The 18696-nt window shown below is 45.3% G+C and overlaps 1 protein-coding gene across 9 annotated transcripts in view; it reads left to right on the top strand.

Annotated features, from left to right (window-relative positions):
- LOC137346782 (tyrosine-protein phosphatase non-receptor type 3-like) overlaps window positions 1-18696 on the top strand; it is a 360471-nt gene that overhangs the window by 175528 nt on the left and 166247 nt on the right. For 8 of the 9 annotated variants that reach the window (XM_068010672.1, XM_068010633.1, XM_068010653.1 and 5 more), the window contains 2 exons: window positions 13644-13778; window positions 15959-16141. In XM_068010672.1, coding sequence (XP_067866773.1) covers window positions 13644-13778; window positions 15959-16141 — 318 coding nt within the window. The remainder of the gene's footprint in view (window positions 1-13643; window positions 13779-15958; window positions 16142-18696) is intronic. The other variant, XM_068010662.1, reaches the window with a different exon arrangement.

Below are 18696 nucleotides of genomic sequence, written 5' to 3'. Positions count from 1 at the left end.
TAATTCTAAGCTGTTGTAGTATTGGTAAGGTTTTTACTTAGCAGTAGCAAAGGGTCAACTAATAAATAAAGGAATAACAGGGTTGCTTCAACCTCAAGAGTGCACCTCCTGTGCTATGTGGAAATTCCAGGATGCTTCCCATATCCTGGAGAACCATTTGTGCAGGAAGTCATGTCAATTGAAGCAGCTTGAGCTCCGGGTTTTGGAACTTGAGCGGCAGCTGGCGACACTGCAGTGCATTCATGAGGATGAGAGCTTTGTGGATAGCACCTTTATATATGTGGTCACCCCACAGCTTAAGAGTATACAGGGAGAGAGGGAATGGATGACCACCAGACAGTCAAAAAGAATCAGGCAGGTAGTGCAGGAGACCCCTGAATGCTCTCACACCAACAGGTATTCAGTTCTGAATACTGAGGAAAGTGATGCTTCACCTGGGGAGTGCAGCCAGCGCCAAGTCCATGGCACCACGGGTGGCTCAGCTGCACAGGGGGGTACAGGGAAGACTGGAAGAGCCATAGTGATAGGTGATTCAATAGTCAGGGGAATAGACAGGCGTTTCTGTGGCCGCAGATATGAATCCAGGATGGTGTATTGCCTTCCTGGTGCCAGGGTCAAGGACGTCACTGAGCGGCTGCAGAGCATCCTGAAGGGGAAGGGCGAACAGCCAGCAGTTGTGGTCCACATCGTAACCAACGACTTGATCCAAAGAGGGATGTGGTTTTGCAATCAGAATTTAGGGAGCTAGGTAAGATATTAACAAGCAGAACCTCAAAAGTAGTAATCTGCGGATTACTCCCAGTGCCACGTGCAAGTGAGTATAGAAATAGATGGATAAGACAGATGAATGCTTTGCTGGAAAGATGGTGCAGGAGGGAGGGCTTCAGATTCCTGAGAGATGGGACCTGTATAGGTCGGACTGGTTGCACCTGAACAGAGCCGGGACTGAGTTCCTTGCGGGATGTTTTGCTAACGTCGTTGGGAAGGGTTTAAACTATTTTGGCAGAGGGATGGGTACCTCAGGGTAGACTTGGCTGCGACAAAATCAGAAATTAAAATGGAAGGTGTAAAATTAATGGATGAGTCTGGAAGACAGAGGAAACGAGAGTTAGAAAATAAAAAAAACAGTGATTCCTGGCAATGCAGCGGACCACTGACATCATCAGAGTGCGCAGCTGCATCTTGCCAGGTCTAAGTGGCACGTGCATGGGATGACGTCATCGCGCAGCACCAACGTCGTCACATATCTGTGCCTGGTCCATCTTCACTCATGTGCGATAACGCATCATCGGTAATCCAGTCCCCTGCTCGGCTGGAGGAAGCGGCTGAATGGGAGACTTTGAGGCTGGAGCTCACCCTTCTTGGCAACTCGCTCCAGGCTTCAACGCTTCCTCCCCTCAGCCGCTTGCTCCAGACCTCGCTGCTCCCACCCCCCCCCCCCCACTCCCCTGGCCGATTGTTCCCCGCTCGCACCACCCGGCTCTCCGGTCGCTTGCTCGCTTGCCCCCCCTCCAGCCGCCAGCTCCAGGCCGTGCCACCTCCCTCCTCTCGGCTACTCACTTCTACATTGCCCCGTCACCTCTTGCGGCCCATATTGCTTCTCGGGTGGCACCTGGTGATGGGAAACGTAGGAGCGAGTGTCCAAGAGGAGGAAAGCGGCGCGGCCCAGAGCTAGTGGCTGGAGAGGTAGGGTGGAGAGCAGGGAGCAATCAGCCAGGGAAGTGGCGGGAGCAGTGAGGTCTGGAGTGAGCGGCTGAGAGGGAGAAGGCAGCCGATGGGGAGGAGGGGGAGAAAGCGAGTTGCCGAGGGGGGAGAGCGGCCAGTGGGGCAGGAGCTAGTAGCTGTGTTCGGGTGAAATCAGTCCTGGTCAGTCATAAACAAATCACAATAACGAATTGGCAGCATTTATATTCTGCCTGATTTTTGATCGGGGTGACAGTTCACTATCTTCCAATGGAAATTCAATCATAAAATTCCTTTTGTATTTAATAGGATTATTGGAGTATTAAGTGGATCTGAGGAATACAGTTAGTATCCTATAACTACATAGTAGCATATTACTGGGCTTCCATCCAACTTAATGTAAGGTTAGTTTGCTGGAACGATCTAGCCACAAGCATTTCCTGTGATAAATTGAGCAGCGTCATCTTTAATCCTGGCAGCTGCCAGAACATCGCAGACAGTGACGTTCCAGTTGAAGAGCCTGCATGTGCAAGTACTGCGCCACCTAGTGGTTGTGTTGTCAGCAAACGCAGCCAAAAAGAGTTTGGCATTGCTCAAGGGTATAGCAAATAAAGCAGATGAGCTGAGAGCACAGATAGACACATGGCAGTATGATATCTTAGCTATTACAGAAACATGGCTTAAGGAGGGACAGGAATGGCAGCTCAACGTTCCTGGTTACAGTGTTTTCAGACGCGATATGGAAGAGGATAAGAAAGGAGGGGGACTGGCAGTTTTGGTCAAGGAAACTATTACAGCTGTGAGGAGGGATGATATGTTGGAAGGTTCATCAAATGAAGCCATATGGATTGAGCTGAGGAACAAAAAAGGGGCAATCACACTGCTGGGAGTGTACTATAGACCCCCAAACAGTCAGAGGGAGATAGAAGAGCAGCTATGTAGGCAAATCTCTGAGAAGTGCAAGAACAATTAGGCAATAATAGGGGATTTTAATTACCCAAATATTAACTGGGATAGTTTTAGTCAGAAAGGAATTGAGGGAGCAGAATTCTTGAGGTGCATTCAGGAGAACTTTTTTTGCCCAGTCCAACAAGAGAGGGTGCAGTTTTAGACTTTGTTTTCGGAAATAAAGTTGGGCAGGTGGGAGAACATTTTGGTGGTAGTTATCATAATTCAGTCAGTTTTAATATAATTATGGAAAAGGACAAGGATAGAACAGGAGTTAGAGTTCTCAATTGGAGCAAGGCCAATTTTACTAAACTGAGGAGTGATTTAGCGAAAGTGGACAGGAGACAGCTACTTGAAAGTAAATCAGTGTCAGAGCTGTGGGAGGCATTCAAAGGGGAGATTCAAGGGGTTCAGGATAAACATGTTCCCACAAACAAAAAGGGTGAGACGGCCAAATCTAGAGCCCCATGGATGTCAAGGAGCTTACAGGGTAAGACACCGAGAACTCAATACGACAGAAAGCCGTGAGGAGTATAGAAAGTGGAGGGGTGAAATCAAAAAGGAAATTAGGAAAGCAAAGTGAGGGGACATGAAAGAATATTGGCAAGCAAAATCAAGGTGAATGCAAGGATGTTTTATCAGTGCATTAAGAGTAAGAGGATAACTGAGGAGAGAGTAGAGCCCATAAAAGACCAAAAAGGTAACCTATGTGTAGGAGCGGAAGATATTGCTATGGTTCTTAATGAATATTTTGCATCTGTCTTCACAAAAGAGGGGGACGATGTAGATTTTGTAGTTAAGGAGGAAGTTTGTGAAGTATTGGATGTGATAAACATAGGGAGAGAGGAAATATTAATGGGATTAGCATCTTTGAAAGTCGATAAGTCACCAGGGCCAGATGAAATGAATCCCAGGCTGTTAAAAGAAGCAAGAGAGGAAATAGCAGAGGGTCTGACCATCATTTTCCAGTCCTCACTGGATACAGGTGTGGTGCCGGAGGATTGGAGAATTGCTGACGTTGTACCTCTATTTAGAACAGGAGCAAAGAATAGACTGAATAATTACAGGCCAGTCAGTCCAATGTCAGTAGTGGGCAAATTATTGGAATCTGTTCTGAGACAGAGGTTAAACTGTCACTTAGAAAGGCACAGGTTAATCAAGGATAGTCAGCATGGATTTGTTAAGGAAAGATCTTGTTTGACCAACTTGATTGAATTTTTTGAAGAAGTAACAAGAAAGATAGATGAGCGTGGTGCAGTTGATGTGGTCTACATGGATTTTGGCAAGGCTTTTGACAAGGTCCCACATGGCAGACTAGTTAAAAAAATAAAATCCCATGGGATCCAGGGAAATGCAGCAAGGTGGATACAAAATTGGCTCAGTGGCAGAAAACAAAGGGTGATTGTTGACGGATGTTTTAGTGATTGGAGGGCTGTTTCCAGTGGCATTCCATAGGGCTCTGCACTGGGTCCCCTGCTTTTTGTGGTGTATATTAACGATTTGGACGTAAATGCAGGGGGCATGATCAAGAAGTTTGTGGACGATACAGAGATTGGCCGTGGTAGATAGCAAGGAGGATAGCTGTAGGAAGATATTGACAGTCATAGCCGTACAGCATAGAAACAGGCCCTTCGGCTCATCGCGTCCATGCTGACCATAATGCCTATCTATACTAATCCCACCTGCCTGCATTAATTTCATATCCCTCTATGCCTTGCTCATACCTGTCCAGATGCCTCTTAAATGTTGCTACTGTTCCTGCCTCCACCACCTCCTCTGGCAGCTCATTCCAGATACCCACTATTCTTTGTGTGAAAAATTTTCCCCTTTGATCCCCTTTAAACCTCCTCCCTCTCATATTAAATCTAGGCCCTCTAGTTTTAGTCACCCCTACTATGGGAAACAGACTCTGGCTATCTACCTTATCTATGCCTCTCATAATTTTATATACCTCTATCATGTCCCCTCTCAGCCTCCTTCCTCCAGGGAAAACAGACCCAGCCTATCCAGTCTCTCTTTATAACTCAAGCCCTCCAAACCAGGCAACAACCTTGTGAATCTTTTCTGCACCCTCTCTAGCTTAATCACCTCTTTCCTGCAGTGTGGCGACCAGAACTGCACACAGTACTCCAAATGCGGCCTAACAACGTTATGTACAACTGTAACATGACATCCCAACTCTTGTACTCAGTGCCTCGGCTGATGAAGGCAAGCATGCCATACGCCTTCTTCACCACCCTGTCTACCTGTGTTGCCACTTTCAGAGAACTGTGTACTTGCACCCCAAGGTCTGTCTGCTCAATAACACTCCCCGGGGCCCTGCCATTCACTGTATATGTCCTGCCCTGGCTTAACGTCCCAAAATGCATCACTTCGCACTTGTCTGGGTTAAATTCCATATGCCAATCCCTTGCCCACTTTCCCAGTTGATCTATATCCTGTTGTAACCTTAGACAACCTTCTTCATTGTCCACTATACCACCAATTTTGGTGTCATCTGCAAACTTACTAATCATGCCCCCTACATTCACATCCAAGTCATTAATATATATGACAAACAACAGAAGGCCCAGCACCGATCCCTGCAGCACACCACTGGTCACCGGCCTCCAATCTGAAAAACAACCCTCCACTACCACCCTCTGCCTCCTATCACCAAGCCAATTTTGTGTCCAATTGGCTAGCTCACCCTGGATCCCATGTGTTCAAACCTTCAAAACCAGCCTACCATACAGGACCATGTCAAAAGCCTTGCTAAAGTCCATGTAGACCACGTCCACCGCCCTGCCCTCGTCAATCCTCTTGGTCACCTTCTCAAAAGGCTCAGTCAAATTCGTGAGACATGATTTCCCACGCACACAGCCATGCTGACTATCCCTAATCAGACCTTGCCTTTCCAAATGCATATAAATCCTGTCTCTCAGAATCCCTTCCAATAACTTTCCCACCACTGATGTAAGGCTCACCAGCCTGTAGTTCCCTAGCTTATCCCTGCTGCCCTTCTTAAATAAAGGCACAACATTAGCTAACCTCCAGTCTTCCGGTACCTCACTCGTGGCTAACAATGATACAAAATTCTCTGCCAGGGCCCCAGCGATCTCCTCCCTTGCTTCCCATAGCATCCTAGGATACACCTGGTCAGGCCCTGGGGATTTATCCACCTTAATGCGCTTCAAAACCTCCAACACCTCCTCCTTTGTAATGTTAATATGCTCCAGCTGTTCCCTCCCTTGAACTCACTAGCTTGCATGAGACCTTCTCCACGATAAATACAGACGAGAAGTATTCATTTAAGACTTCACCCATTTCCCGTGGCTCCACACATAGATTATCACACTGATCCTTAAGGGGACCTACTCTCTCCCTAGCTACCCTTTTACTCTTAATATACTTATAGAATCTTTTAGGATTCTCCTTTATGTTATCTGCCAGGGAAATCTCATGGCCCCTTTTCGCCCTACTAATTTCCTTCTTATGTGTACTCCCTACATCCCTTTATACTCCTCGAGGGACTCGCTTGATCCCAGCTGCCTATACCTGACATATGCCTCCTTCTTTGTCCTGACCAGACCCTCAATATCCCTCGTCAACCAAGGTTCCCTAAACTTGCCAGCCTTGCCCTTCAATCTAACAGGAACATGCCAGCCCTGAACTCTTCCTATCTCACTTTTAAAAGCCTCCCACTTGCCAGACGTCCCTTTACCCCTGTAAACAGCCTCTCCCATTCAACTTTTGAGAGTTCCTGTCTGATGCCATCGAAATTAACCTTCCCCCAATTTAGGACTTCAACTTGAGGACCAGTCCTATCCTTTTCCATAACTATCTTGAAGCTAATAGAGTTATGGTCACTGGTCCTATAGTGCTCCCCCACTGACACATCAACCACCTGCCCAGCCTCATTTCCTAAGAGGAGGTCGAGTGTAGCCCCTTCTCTAGTAGGGCCATCCACATACTGCTTCAGAAAACTATCCTGGACACACTTAACAGATTCTTCCCCATCTGATCCCTTAGCACTAAGGCAGTCCCAGTCAATATTAGGGAAGTTAAAATCACTTACTAACCCTATAATTCCTACACCTATCTGTGATTTCCCTACATATATGCTCCTCCAATTTCCTCTGACTATTGGGGGGCCTATAGTATAATCCCATCAAAGTGATCACCCCTTTCTTATTTCTAAGTTTTACCCATATGGCCTCCCTGGACGTTCCCCCACCGGATATCCTGTCTAAGTACTGCCGTGATGCCCTCCCTAATCAATAGTACAACTCCCCCTCCTCTCTTACCTCCAACTCTCTCACACCGGAAGCATCGGTACCCCGGAACATTGAGCTGCCAGTCCTTCCCATCCCTCAACCACATTTCCGTAATAGCTATAATATCACAATCCCATGTACTGATCCGTGCTCTGAGTTCATCTGCCTTACCTGTAATGCTTCTTTCATTAAAGTAAATGCAGTTTAGCCGACCAGACCTTCCACGCTTGCTTGCTTTTATCTCCACATTTGCCTCGACTATCTCATCGGCGACACTACTACTTTGGGTCCCACCCCCCTGCCAGACTAGTTTAAACCCTCCCGAGTAGTACTAGCAAACTACCCACAAGGAAATTGGTCCCCTTTCAGTTCAGATGCAACCCGTCCCTCTTGTACAGATCACCTCTGCACAAGAAGAGATCCCAATGATCCAAGTAGCTGAAGCCCTCCTGCCTACACCAGCTCTTCAGCCAAGCATTCATTTGCCTTATCCCCCTATTCCTACCCTCACTAGCACATGGACAGGGAGTAATCCTGAGATTACAACCCTAGAGGTCCTGCTTTTTAACCTTCTACCTAACTCCCTATATTCACTTTGCAGGACCTCATCTCTCTTCCTGCCTATGTCGTTAGTACCAATATGGACCACGACCTCTGGCTGCTCACCCTCCCCTTTCAGAATGTCCTGCAGCCGCTCCAAGACATCCTTGACCCTAGCACCAGGGAGGCAACATACCATCCTGGAGTCTCGTTTGCGGCCACAGAAACGCCTATCTGCACCCCTTACGATAGAATCCCCTATCACTATAGTTCTTCCACCCCTTTTCCTTCCCTGCTGTGCAGCAGAGCCCTCCGTGGTGCCACGAACTTGGCTGTTGCTGCTTTCTGCTGGGAGGTCATCCCCCCACCCCCCAACAGTATCCAAAGCGGTATAGCTGTTTGAGAGGGGGATGGCCACAGGGGACTCCTGCAGTACCTGCCTGCGGTCTGGTGGTCACCTATCCCTTTTCTGCCTGTGCAGCCATTACCTGCGGTGTGACCACCTCACTAAACGTGCTATCCACGCTGTCCTCAGCATCGCGGATGCTCCACAGTGAATCCACCCGCAGCTCCAGATCCGTAATGTGGGTAGCCAGTAGCTGCAGATGGATACACTTCCTGCACACATGGTCATCACGGACACTGGAAGCGTCCCTGATTTCCCACATAGCGCAGGAGCAGCATATCACGGGGCTGAGCTCTCCTGTCATGACTTACCCTTAGATTAATTAGTTACTCCCTTAATTAAAAAATACTAATTACACTAGGGGCCTTGTTCTACCCACTCCAATCTAAAGTCCTTAATAACCTACACTGAATTAAATAAAACACTTTAGTAGTACTCACCCTATCACCAGAGGTTATTTTCTCAACAAAAAAAAAACTTTAAATGCACTAACAGCAGTGACTCACCCAACCAATCACCTTGCTGCTCTCCTCTGACATCACTGGCTTTTTTTTCTTTTTTTTTCAAAATTTCGGCGTGCTGGAAGAGCTCCTCTCTGCTCTGCTCCTCTCCGGGAAGGTAAGAGACTGGGCCTCGATCCTCGGGCTCGATTTATAGGCTCCGCTCTCGGCGTTCTCCCCACAGGTCCGCTCTGCTCCGGGAAGGTAAGAGGTGTGGTCAGATGGGCAGAAAAGTGGCAATTGGGATTCAACTGGAAGAAGTGTGAGGTGATGCATTTGGGGAGTTCAAACAAGGCAAAGGAATACACGATTAATAGGAAAATACTGAGAAGTGTAGAGGAAGTAAGGGACCTTGGAGCAAATGTTCAGATCTCTGAAGGTAGCAGGACAGGTCGATAAGGTGATTAAGAAGCCATGTGGAATCCTTTCCTTTATTAGCCGAGGTATAGAATATAAGAGCAGGGAGGTTATGCTGGAACTGTATAACTCATTGGTTAGGCCACAACTTGAGTACTGTGTGCAGGTCTGGTCACCTCATTACAGAAAGGATGTAATTGCACTAGAGAGGGTACAGAGGAGGTTTACGAGGATGTTGCTAGGACTGGAAAAATGCAGCTATGAGGAAAGATTGGATAGGCTGGGGTTGTTCTCCTTGGAACAGAGAAGGCTGAAGGGAGATCTGATTGAAATGTACAAAATTTTGAGGGAGCTGGATAGAGTGGAGGTGAAGTGTCTATTCACCTTAGTAGAGAGGTCACTGACGAGGGGCATAGATATAAAATGATTGGTAGAAACATTAGAGGGGAGATGAGGAAAAACCTTTTCATCAAGAAGGTGGTGATGGTCTGGAACTCACTGCCTGAAAGGGTAGTTGAGGCAGAGACCCTCAACTCATTCAAAAGGAGTCTGGATGTGTGCAACTCAAGTGCCGTAAACTGCAAGGCTATGGAGCAAATGCTGGAAGGTGGGATTAAAATAGGTGGATCGTTTTTCAGCTAGCACAGACACGGTGGGCCAGGTGGCCTCCTTCTGTGCCTTAAACTTTCTATGATTCTGTGATGACGTCTGCAGGTGGTAGCCTGGCGGGAGGCCTAATGGCCACATGAATGCAATCTATGAACATTACAACCTAGTTCTCTGGCAATGGTTCCGAAACCGATGGCCCTCTGGGCCTGGCTGTGAGAGTCCGTGCTGAAGCGGACATACTCACTGGCCCTCTGGTACAGGGCATTGGTGACCTCCCTGATGCAGTGGTGCACTGCTGACTGTGTGACCCCCACAAAGGTCCCTGGTGGGCCCCTGAAAAGCTGCATAGGCTTCACCTTGAGAACTGCTGCCACTGAGGACCAAAGGCATAGGATGTCCACCGAAGCCCATGGGCCGCAGGTCATCTTTGAGCAGGGCACAGAGACGTGATACCACCCTCTCTACATGCGCAATTGCCTCTGACACTGGTGCTCTGACATCCGATGGCATATCATGTGGGGCCTTTAGATGCATGGCAGTTGTAATGGCTAGCTCCCCTTGGGGGCTGCTGCTCACGACCACGGGCCTCTACGTGGATCGCTCCTGCCTGTTGATTTTGCCTCTGGTGCATATGCATCCTCAGGAGCAGAGGATCTCACAATGTAGGATGAGTCATACCTATTTCCATGTGATAAATAAAGTTGAACCCTTCATGTATTCAAAGGTTCCTAACAGGGCAAGTATTGGTGTTGACGGGTATATCAGCTGCTTTCATGGATCAACGATATGACGTGCCATGGCATTGCACATCTTGGCCAACATGGAGTGGCACAGCATGACCACATCAAGATCCTACCAGCTGAATCGATTACCCCCATCATCCATACAACCTTAATGCTCCTACCCTTTCTGGCACTCTCCCCATACATAGGGTGACTAGTGTGCTATTTCTCCTTCACAAACAGAAACAAACGCAAAGCGTTTAGGGAGGGAGGGTACACAGGACCTCCCTTCATGCCTGCAGAGCTTTCCCTCCAGTAATCCCAGACCCCCTCCTTCCTCCATTTATTAATGCAGAGCTGCGACCCCTGTAATTCCCCCCTCCTCCCTTCCAGTATGCTGAGTGAGACCCTAGTGATTCCCCCCCTCCCTTACAGAATGCAGAGTGAGACCCTGTAATCCCCCCTTCTCTCCTCCCTTTAAGAATGCAGAGTGAGACCCCTGAGCATGTAGTCAATGTATAACTGACTGCATACACAGAGAATTTGGGTTCAATAGATATAACAGATCAGAAGAGATATGTTCTGGTTGTAACTAAAGGTCGTTCTACCTTACTCCTGATGCCTTGTATCAGATAGATAAATTGGTTACACCCAGAACAGGTCGCTATCCTGATAGTACTCTGAGGCTGTGGTGGACATTTTCCTCTTTGTCAATTATATTTGAAGGAACGCCATCATCATCAGAATTTTTGTCGGTTAGTGAAGCTATTTGTTTTGGGATACCTACCTTTTGTGAGGACATCGACATTCATCTACAGCTAGTAGTTAATAGTACTGGATTGGGAAACCTGTTTAGATGGGAGCTGAGCGCCATTTTGAGGATTTGCCTGGAGAATAGTCGTGGCGGCATTCGACATTTGTGCCTTTGGAGTTTTGGTCAGTTGGAGTTTCATTTCCTCGCCCGTTCTTTGGACATATTGGACTTAGCCTACATGTGAGCTCACAATCAACATAATTGCAACGGGACATTCACTACGGACCTCTAGCCTTGGAATTAGCCAAGGTCTAACTTTGTTGTATCCACTGAATCATGTATAATATTAACTTTGATTTGACCGTTAAAATACAAAACTTGAGGTGAAATCTTGTTTATCTTTTTTTTCCCTGTTGTGGTTATTTGGTGAATGCTGTTCTTTTGTTTGGTTGATCCCAATGTGGATCGTTACCCTGTGCAGAGGTGTATAAAATATGATTTTGGTAAATTGGTCAGGGCATTGGTACAAGCAGGCATGAATTGAAGCTCATAACAAAATGAAAGGAGCAGGGTGGAATATTTTTAATGCAGTGATTAGAACAATGGGCTGTTCTACCAGAAATGGGGGTGGAAGCTTCAATCATAATCTTTAAAAGGAAAGTGGTTACATATTTGGAAAGAAAGGATCAGAGGAAAGGATGGAGAATGGGAATCTGGACTGCTGTTGCAGAGAGGTAGAGAGAGTTCCGAAGAAGGGTCACTGACCCGAAACGTTAACTCTGCTTCTCTTTCCACAGATGCTGCCAGACCTGCTGAGTGAATCCAGCATTTCTTGTTTTTGTTGTAGCATAGGCATGATGGACTGTTGGCCCTTTGCTGTAAAAATTCTTAATGTACAAGAATATTCAGTGATTGCCAGTTTTGATTCTCAGATAGTCAAGAATTATGTTTGTGTTTCTGTTGTATGGTGCTTTGGAACATTGTCTTTTTATTTCTGGCACCTGGGTTCTCTTTCACCTTAGACTGATGGAAACTATGTCTCTTTACTTGCTAACTAAAAGGGTATTATGTAAATTGAGTTTTGGGCACTGTCAACCTACTTTTCAGAGAGAACACTTCTCTCTTCGAAACTGGCAGGGCCACTCAAATGTCGCAAGGAGGTTAGCACAGAAATGGAATAAGATTCATACTAGTCAACAAAAACAACTACAACTTGTATTGCGTCTTTAACGAAATATAATGTCCTATGGTACTTCACAGGAGCATTATAAAACAATATATGACACCGAACCATATAAGGGAGATATTAGGGCAGATGACCAAAAGCTTGGTCCAAAAGGTATGTTTTAAGGAGTGTCTTAAAGGAGGAAAGTGAGGTAGAGAGGCTTAGGGAGGGAATTCCAGAGCTAAGGGCCCAGGCAGCTGAAGGCACAGCTAGCAATGGTGGAGCAATTAAAACTGAGGATACTCAAGAGGCTAGAATTAGAAGAGCACAGATATCTCGGAGGGTTGTAGGGCTGGAGGCGATTACAGAGACACGGAGGGTTGAGGTCATGGAGGAATTTGAAAACAAGGATGGGAATTATAAAATCAAGATCTCGCTTAACTGGGCATCAATGTACGTCAGTGAGCAGAGGGGTGATGAGTGATCAGGACTTGGTGCGAATTAGGTCATGGGCTCGGGAGCAACGTTTGTAGCAGGGATCAAAGACAATGACTTCGGACTTCGCGATATTTAGTTGGAGGAAATTTCTGCTCATTCAGTACTGGAATTCAGACAGGGAGTGTGATTATTTAGAGATGGTGCGGGGTCAAGAGGTGGTGCTGAGGTAGAGCTAGATATTGTCAGCATAAAGTGGAACCTGACTGTGTTTTCTGATGTCGCTGCGAGTGGAGGCATGTGAAGGAGAAATAGGAGGGGGCCAAGGGGGTCCTTGCTGGAGACCTAAGGTAATGGTGTGGGAGAGGGATGAGAAGCCATTGCAGGGTGATTCTCTGGCTATGATTAGAAGGATAAGAATGGAACCAGACAAGTGTAGTCCCACCCAGCTGGACGATGGTGGAGAAGTGTTGGAGGACAATGGTGTAGCCAACCATGTCAAAGGCTGCAGAAAGATTGAGAAGAACGAGGAAGGATAGTTTACCTTTGTCACAGTCACATAGGATGTCATTTGTGACATTGATAAGAGCTGTTTTGGTACTATGGCAGAGATGGAAATCTAATTGGAGGGATTCAAACATGGAGTTCCGGGATAGATGGGCACGGATTTGAACAGCAACAATGCGTTCAAGGACTTTGGGGATGAGAGGGAAGTTGGAAATGGGGCAGTAGTTTGTGAGAGTAGAGCAGTCGAGTTCTTTTTTGAGAAGGTGATGATGGCAGATTTGAAGGCGAGAGGGACAACGCCAGATTAATATCAGCTAACGTGGGAGCTAGGAGGGGAAGTAATGTTGTCTGCAGCTTGGTGGAAATAGGGTTGAGGAAGCAGAAGGTGGGCCATGTGAACAAGATAAGCTTGGAAAGGGCATGAGGGGATCTAGAGAAAGATGGATCTTCAGGGCTAGGGCAGGGGGAACCTTAGAGGATGTATGGCCCAGTGAGCATGGGGAAGGGAGGGAAGCGGCAGAGGCAGCTAATCGATAGGCTTGATACAGTAGAGAATATTCTAAGATTTGTTAATGTACACTTTTTGGACAAGAGTGAAGCGTCCTTTACTTTGTGTGTGGCTGTGTTATGCCAAACTTGATTTCAAAAAATGGAACAGGTTTTGGTTCCCCATCATTAGTATTCTTCACCTTGATAACTTTTTAAAAAAAAAGAAAAGGAAAAATCACAGCATTTAAGGTTTGTCTCTTTGTTTGCCACAGGACTATCAACAATCAGTTCTGTCATCGTGTCATTGGTGGCATGGTCTGGAATCCAATATTAAGAAAGTCTGTATCAGTAGAACAGTTGGAAACCAGAAGTCTGCCTTCTCGCTCTCCACCATCTACACCTGATTGGTAAACAAATTTACTGAAATACTTTTATCACTTTGTGTTAAACTACCTAATACGCTTAATGTTTGGAACCAGAATTAATAGGACAGCACAACAGTGTAACACAGGAGTCCCAACATGCTGTGCCAGAGTGACAGGACATTTAGAGATACCCAGTCTCTGCTGTGTTCACTCTGGATGTGTGCCAAGAATGCCACACTTTTCCCAAAAGAAAAGGAATATTATAGGTAGTTTTCCCATTCAACCCTTGCACAGCTCTCAGCAGCTGGTTATAAAGTTGCATTGGCTAAGTCCTAGGAACCAGTCAGCTGTCTTTCCTCTTAGCTAGGATGGTAACTACCATAGGGAAAATAAAAACCGATGCAGAACAATTGCGCTTACAATCAAAATAGTTGTACAACTTTGAAAGGCAGAAGCTGTGGTCCTGGGCGTATTGCTTGTAGAAATGTGTATTTTGGACCCGAGCCCACATGAAGATTAGGAAACTCAAATCCCACAATCGAGCACCCACTAAGATAAGAACGATTAGCTAGAAATTATCACATTAAGATGCTCTCAAGCAATGTAGGGAACATATGTATTAGAATTTACCGTTATATGCTTGTCAGATGCAGTATTTAGCTCGCTTCGCATTGTCTTACATTAAACCAACCTGAATAAGATTAATTAAGTATTCTACCAACACCCTGAGTAAAGTGGAGCATTGATTGAAAATCATTTAACTCTTGGGTTTTGTAAAAATACCAAATAATAAACCTGGCACAGAGATTTATCTCTGACAGCATTTTATCTTTCTAATTGTATGGTATTCTGTCAGCCCTGAACTACACAGCAGTATGACATTCCCTATTCAGCAAGTTGGACCCAAAAAAGCACTAATTCAGCAGAATAAAAATACCGAATAATCAATAGTTGCAGCAATTTTGAGAGTGACAGTCGGAGAGTGGCAGCTGGATTAACTAAACCTTAGTTCAAAATGTTGTTTCCAATTATTCTACAGCCCCATTTTAACAATGGTGTGAAGAGCACAGGTTGGAAAATAAGGCACATCATCTTGTGCCCAATTAACAACGTGCCAAATTTTGAGGGGCAAGAGTTTGGAGAGGTTGAAGCAAAAGGGATGTCTAATCCCAATTTAAGTAGTAAAATTTCACACTGAATTTCACAACTTTGGGCAAGGGACCATCTATATAAAATAGTCTTATCAGAGTAACCATTTTATTACAATTACAATATCTCTTGTCAGTCTTTCAAGTTCACAAATTAAACATCCACTGGATCGTTAAAGGAGAGATCCGGCTATTTGAATGAACATCTGTTACATTTCCTGGAATTAATTTCTGTGGATTTGTAAACACTTGGCATAACTGCGTGATACTTTTTCCCTAATGTGATTTGTTTCCACAGATATACCACTAGGTGGGGTAAAATTACAGGAAACCTGCCTTCTCAGTATTGTTAGTAGTCATATTTAAATACAATTATTATAGTGGGTATTTCAGGTTGCATTTGTCCTAAGTTAGGCATTCAAGTAATCATTAGAAAAGTACTCTATGTAGTTAATTTTATGCAGAAAATGTTACAGCACTAATTAAATAAATATATTTTTGTTGTATTGAAGGCGAAACACATTCCGGCATAAATGATGGAGTTTGCCCATGAGCATCCGCTGCAGACCTGCCAAAGTCGGAGTGTAATCTTAAGTTGCCATGGCAATGGGCCAGAGAGCTGCCTTACATTTCCATGGCAATGGGTCAGAGAGCTGCCTTACATTTCCATGGTAGTTGTGGGCCTCTGTCAGAGGGCCACAAGGTCTGGAGAAGAGTGAACTGCTGAGGATCTCCCCCTTCTTGGGGACATTTAAGAGCTACCCCCACTCTTAAGGAGGATGTGTTTAAATATTTTGCAAAAAAAATTGTAGGGCCTGGCTTGTACTATCAGGAGAACCTCACTTCCACCATTTGATGGCCAGTACCCCTGATATCCGCGGGTGTACTGCCTTTGATCCTGTCCCTGCTGACTCAGAGTCAGGGCACAGGAAATTTTGTATTGTGTTTTTTTCCCATCTAAATATTAAATACAATATTTCAGAAATCTTTTAAGTCTTGGCATAAATTTAATTGTGTTATATTAAGTGATCTGCTTCAACTAACAAAAGTTTCACCACTTTGTACTACCAATAGGCCAAGTCCAAGGTTAAGACATGATGCTCAAAGGCCACGGCATTCCTCCGTAGATAACCTTGCCACTGAGATGGCATATATAACAGAGAGTGAAGAAGTGTTTTATAACTACAAGGTGAACATTCCAGGCAATGCAAATAAAAATGATACGGAGTCCTGCCCCAAACATGCATCGCACAACTGGTATGTGATTTAGGAGTTTGATTAAATGGTACAAACTTAGCTGTTTGTTTAGAAATCTGGCAAACCACATACTGCAGGATTATAACATATTTTTCCTCATAGCAATCTATGCAGACTGTTTACCAGTCAGTACATGTTTTAGGCATCAGGATAATTTTTAATAATCTTGTAACCAACCATGGAAAGTCTTTAACCCAAATAAGGACCTTCAGTTTCATCTTTGTACATTTTCTTCATCATGGGCTTTTTCAGTTTTATTATTGGACCAAATTCTCCAATAGTCAGACGCCTTTCTGAAAAATGATCCAGTTTTCAACTTTCTTGAGTATTTGTGGTGACCTTTTTATTCAGAGTCAATTTCAGCCTATGTGACTTGTAGAATGCGGGATCTATCATGCTTAGAACCTCAAATGCAATCATAGTCTGATTTCCATGCTGTTGACAAAACTCGAGAGCTACTGGAGTAGTCTCATCTAATGGGGCTCCGGTTTCATCATTAGTTTTGCACTTCAGAATGTAGGCCTGCAGAGGATTTTTTTTTCCATCAGCAACCAGCATGGTATTGCTAAGGATTGATTGTATCTCTTTAGCAGCATCCTCAATAGAATCTTAGAATGGTTCCAGCACAGAAAGAGGCCATTTGGCCCGTTGTGTCCATGCTGATTCTCTGGAAGAGCAACTTACCTAGTCTCACTTCCCGTAGCTCTGCACATTTTTTCACTTCAGATAATTATCCAATTCTCTTTTGAAAGCCACGTTTGGATCTGTCTCCACTGCACTCTCAGGAAGTGCATTCCAGGTATTAACCACATGCTGCAGTAAAAAAAAAAAGTTTTTCATCATGTCGCCATTGCTTCTTTTGCCAAACGCTTTAAATTGGTGTCCTCTGGTTCGCGACCCTTCTGCCAGGGGGAACAGTTTCCTCCTATCTACTCTGTCCAGACCCCTCATGATTTTGACCACTATCAAATCTCCTCTTAATCGTCTCTTCTCCAAGTAGAAGAAACAGGGATTGGAAAAATGTCCACCAGCTTTGATTATCACCTCTTTAATTCTGCCTCCAATAGAGGTGAAACCATCTTCATGTTTTCCCATTTCTCCAGGTTGCAACCAGACCTCTTCGAGGGCTTCTTTAGTCTGTTCCTTCATATGAAGGGAGAAATTAGATGAAGTTATAGCAGGTTTTTTAGGAAGCTTTTGAAATAAGGAAAAGTAGCGAAGCAAAATGATCCCTAAGATAGTGAACAATGGCTGAAAGATTGGCCTTTAAAGTAGAAGGAGCAATAATGTAGACCTGATATTGTAAACAGATCTCTCTCCTCAGGTAATGTGCCCCTCCCTTTCAAATCTGTCATCATCTCTTCCTCCTCAAAGGATCCACCATTAACTTCTCTGTTCTTGCAAACTACAGTCTCATCTCCAACCTCCCTTTCCTCTCCAAAGTCCTTGAATGTGTTGTTACCTCCCAAATCCTTGCCCACCATTCCACAACTCCATGTTTGAACCTCTCCAATCAAGTTTTCCACGTCTGCCCCAACAAGGAAGCAACCCTAATCGAAGTCACAAATGACATTTTATGTGACTGACTGTAGTGTACTTTCCCTCCTCATCCTTCTCAACCTGTCTGCAGCCTTTGACATGGTTGACCACACCATCCTTCTTCCACCTCTCCTCCATTGAGTGGGACTACCCTTGCCTGTTTGCACACTTGCCTATCCACTTATAGCCAGAAAATAACCTGAAATAGCTTCTCTTCTCACCAACACAGTATTAGCTCTGGAGTCCACCAAGGATCTATCCCTGGACCCCTCCTATTTCTCATCTATATGTTGCTCCTCAGTGATATCATCCAATAACACGTAAGATGTACGCTGACAACATCTAGCTCAACCTCACCACCACCTCTCTCAACCCCTCCTCAGCCTCCATGTTGTCTGACATCCTGTTTCGGATGAACCAAAGTTTCCTCCAATTAAACATTGGAAAGACCAAAGCCATTGTCCTTGGCCCCTACATAACTCCATCATCCCTAGCCACCAATTCCATCCCCCTGCCTGGCCACTGTCTCAGGCTAAAGTAAATTGTTTGCAATCTTGATGTCCAAATTGACCCTAAGCTGAGCTTCTGACCCCAGATCTTCTCCATCACCATGACCACCCACATCTACCTCCATAATATCACCCATCTCAACTGCCTCAGCCCACCTGCTACTGAAACCTTCATCTATGCTTTGTCACCACTAGACTCGACTATTCCAATACTCTCATGGCTGGCCTCCCATCTTCAACCCTCCATAAACTTGAGCTCATGCAAGAATCTAAAGCTCATGTAACCCACACTATATCCTGCTCACTCATCATCGCTGTGCTTGCTGACCTACGTTGGCTTCTGGTCCACCAAGCCTCAATTTAAAAATTTTTAACCTTGTGATCAAATCCCTCCATGGCCTCACCCCTCCCTATATCCAGCTCTACAACCCTCCAAGAGCTATGCGTTTGTTCAACTCTGGCCTGTTGTGCATTTACCACTACCTTTGCCGCACCACTTGGTGCCCA

The sequence above is a fragment of the Heterodontus francisci genome, chromosome 2 (assembly GCF_036365525.1).
Source record: "Heterodontus francisci isolate sHetFra1 chromosome 2, sHetFra1.hap1, whole genome shotgun sequence".
Lineage (NCBI taxonomy): Eukaryota > Metazoa > Chordata > Chondrichthyes > Heterodontiformes > Heterodontidae > Heterodontus > Heterodontus francisci.
The sequence above is the reverse complement of the archived record's forward strand: the minus strand, read 5'-3'. Positions and strand labels throughout refer to the sequence as shown.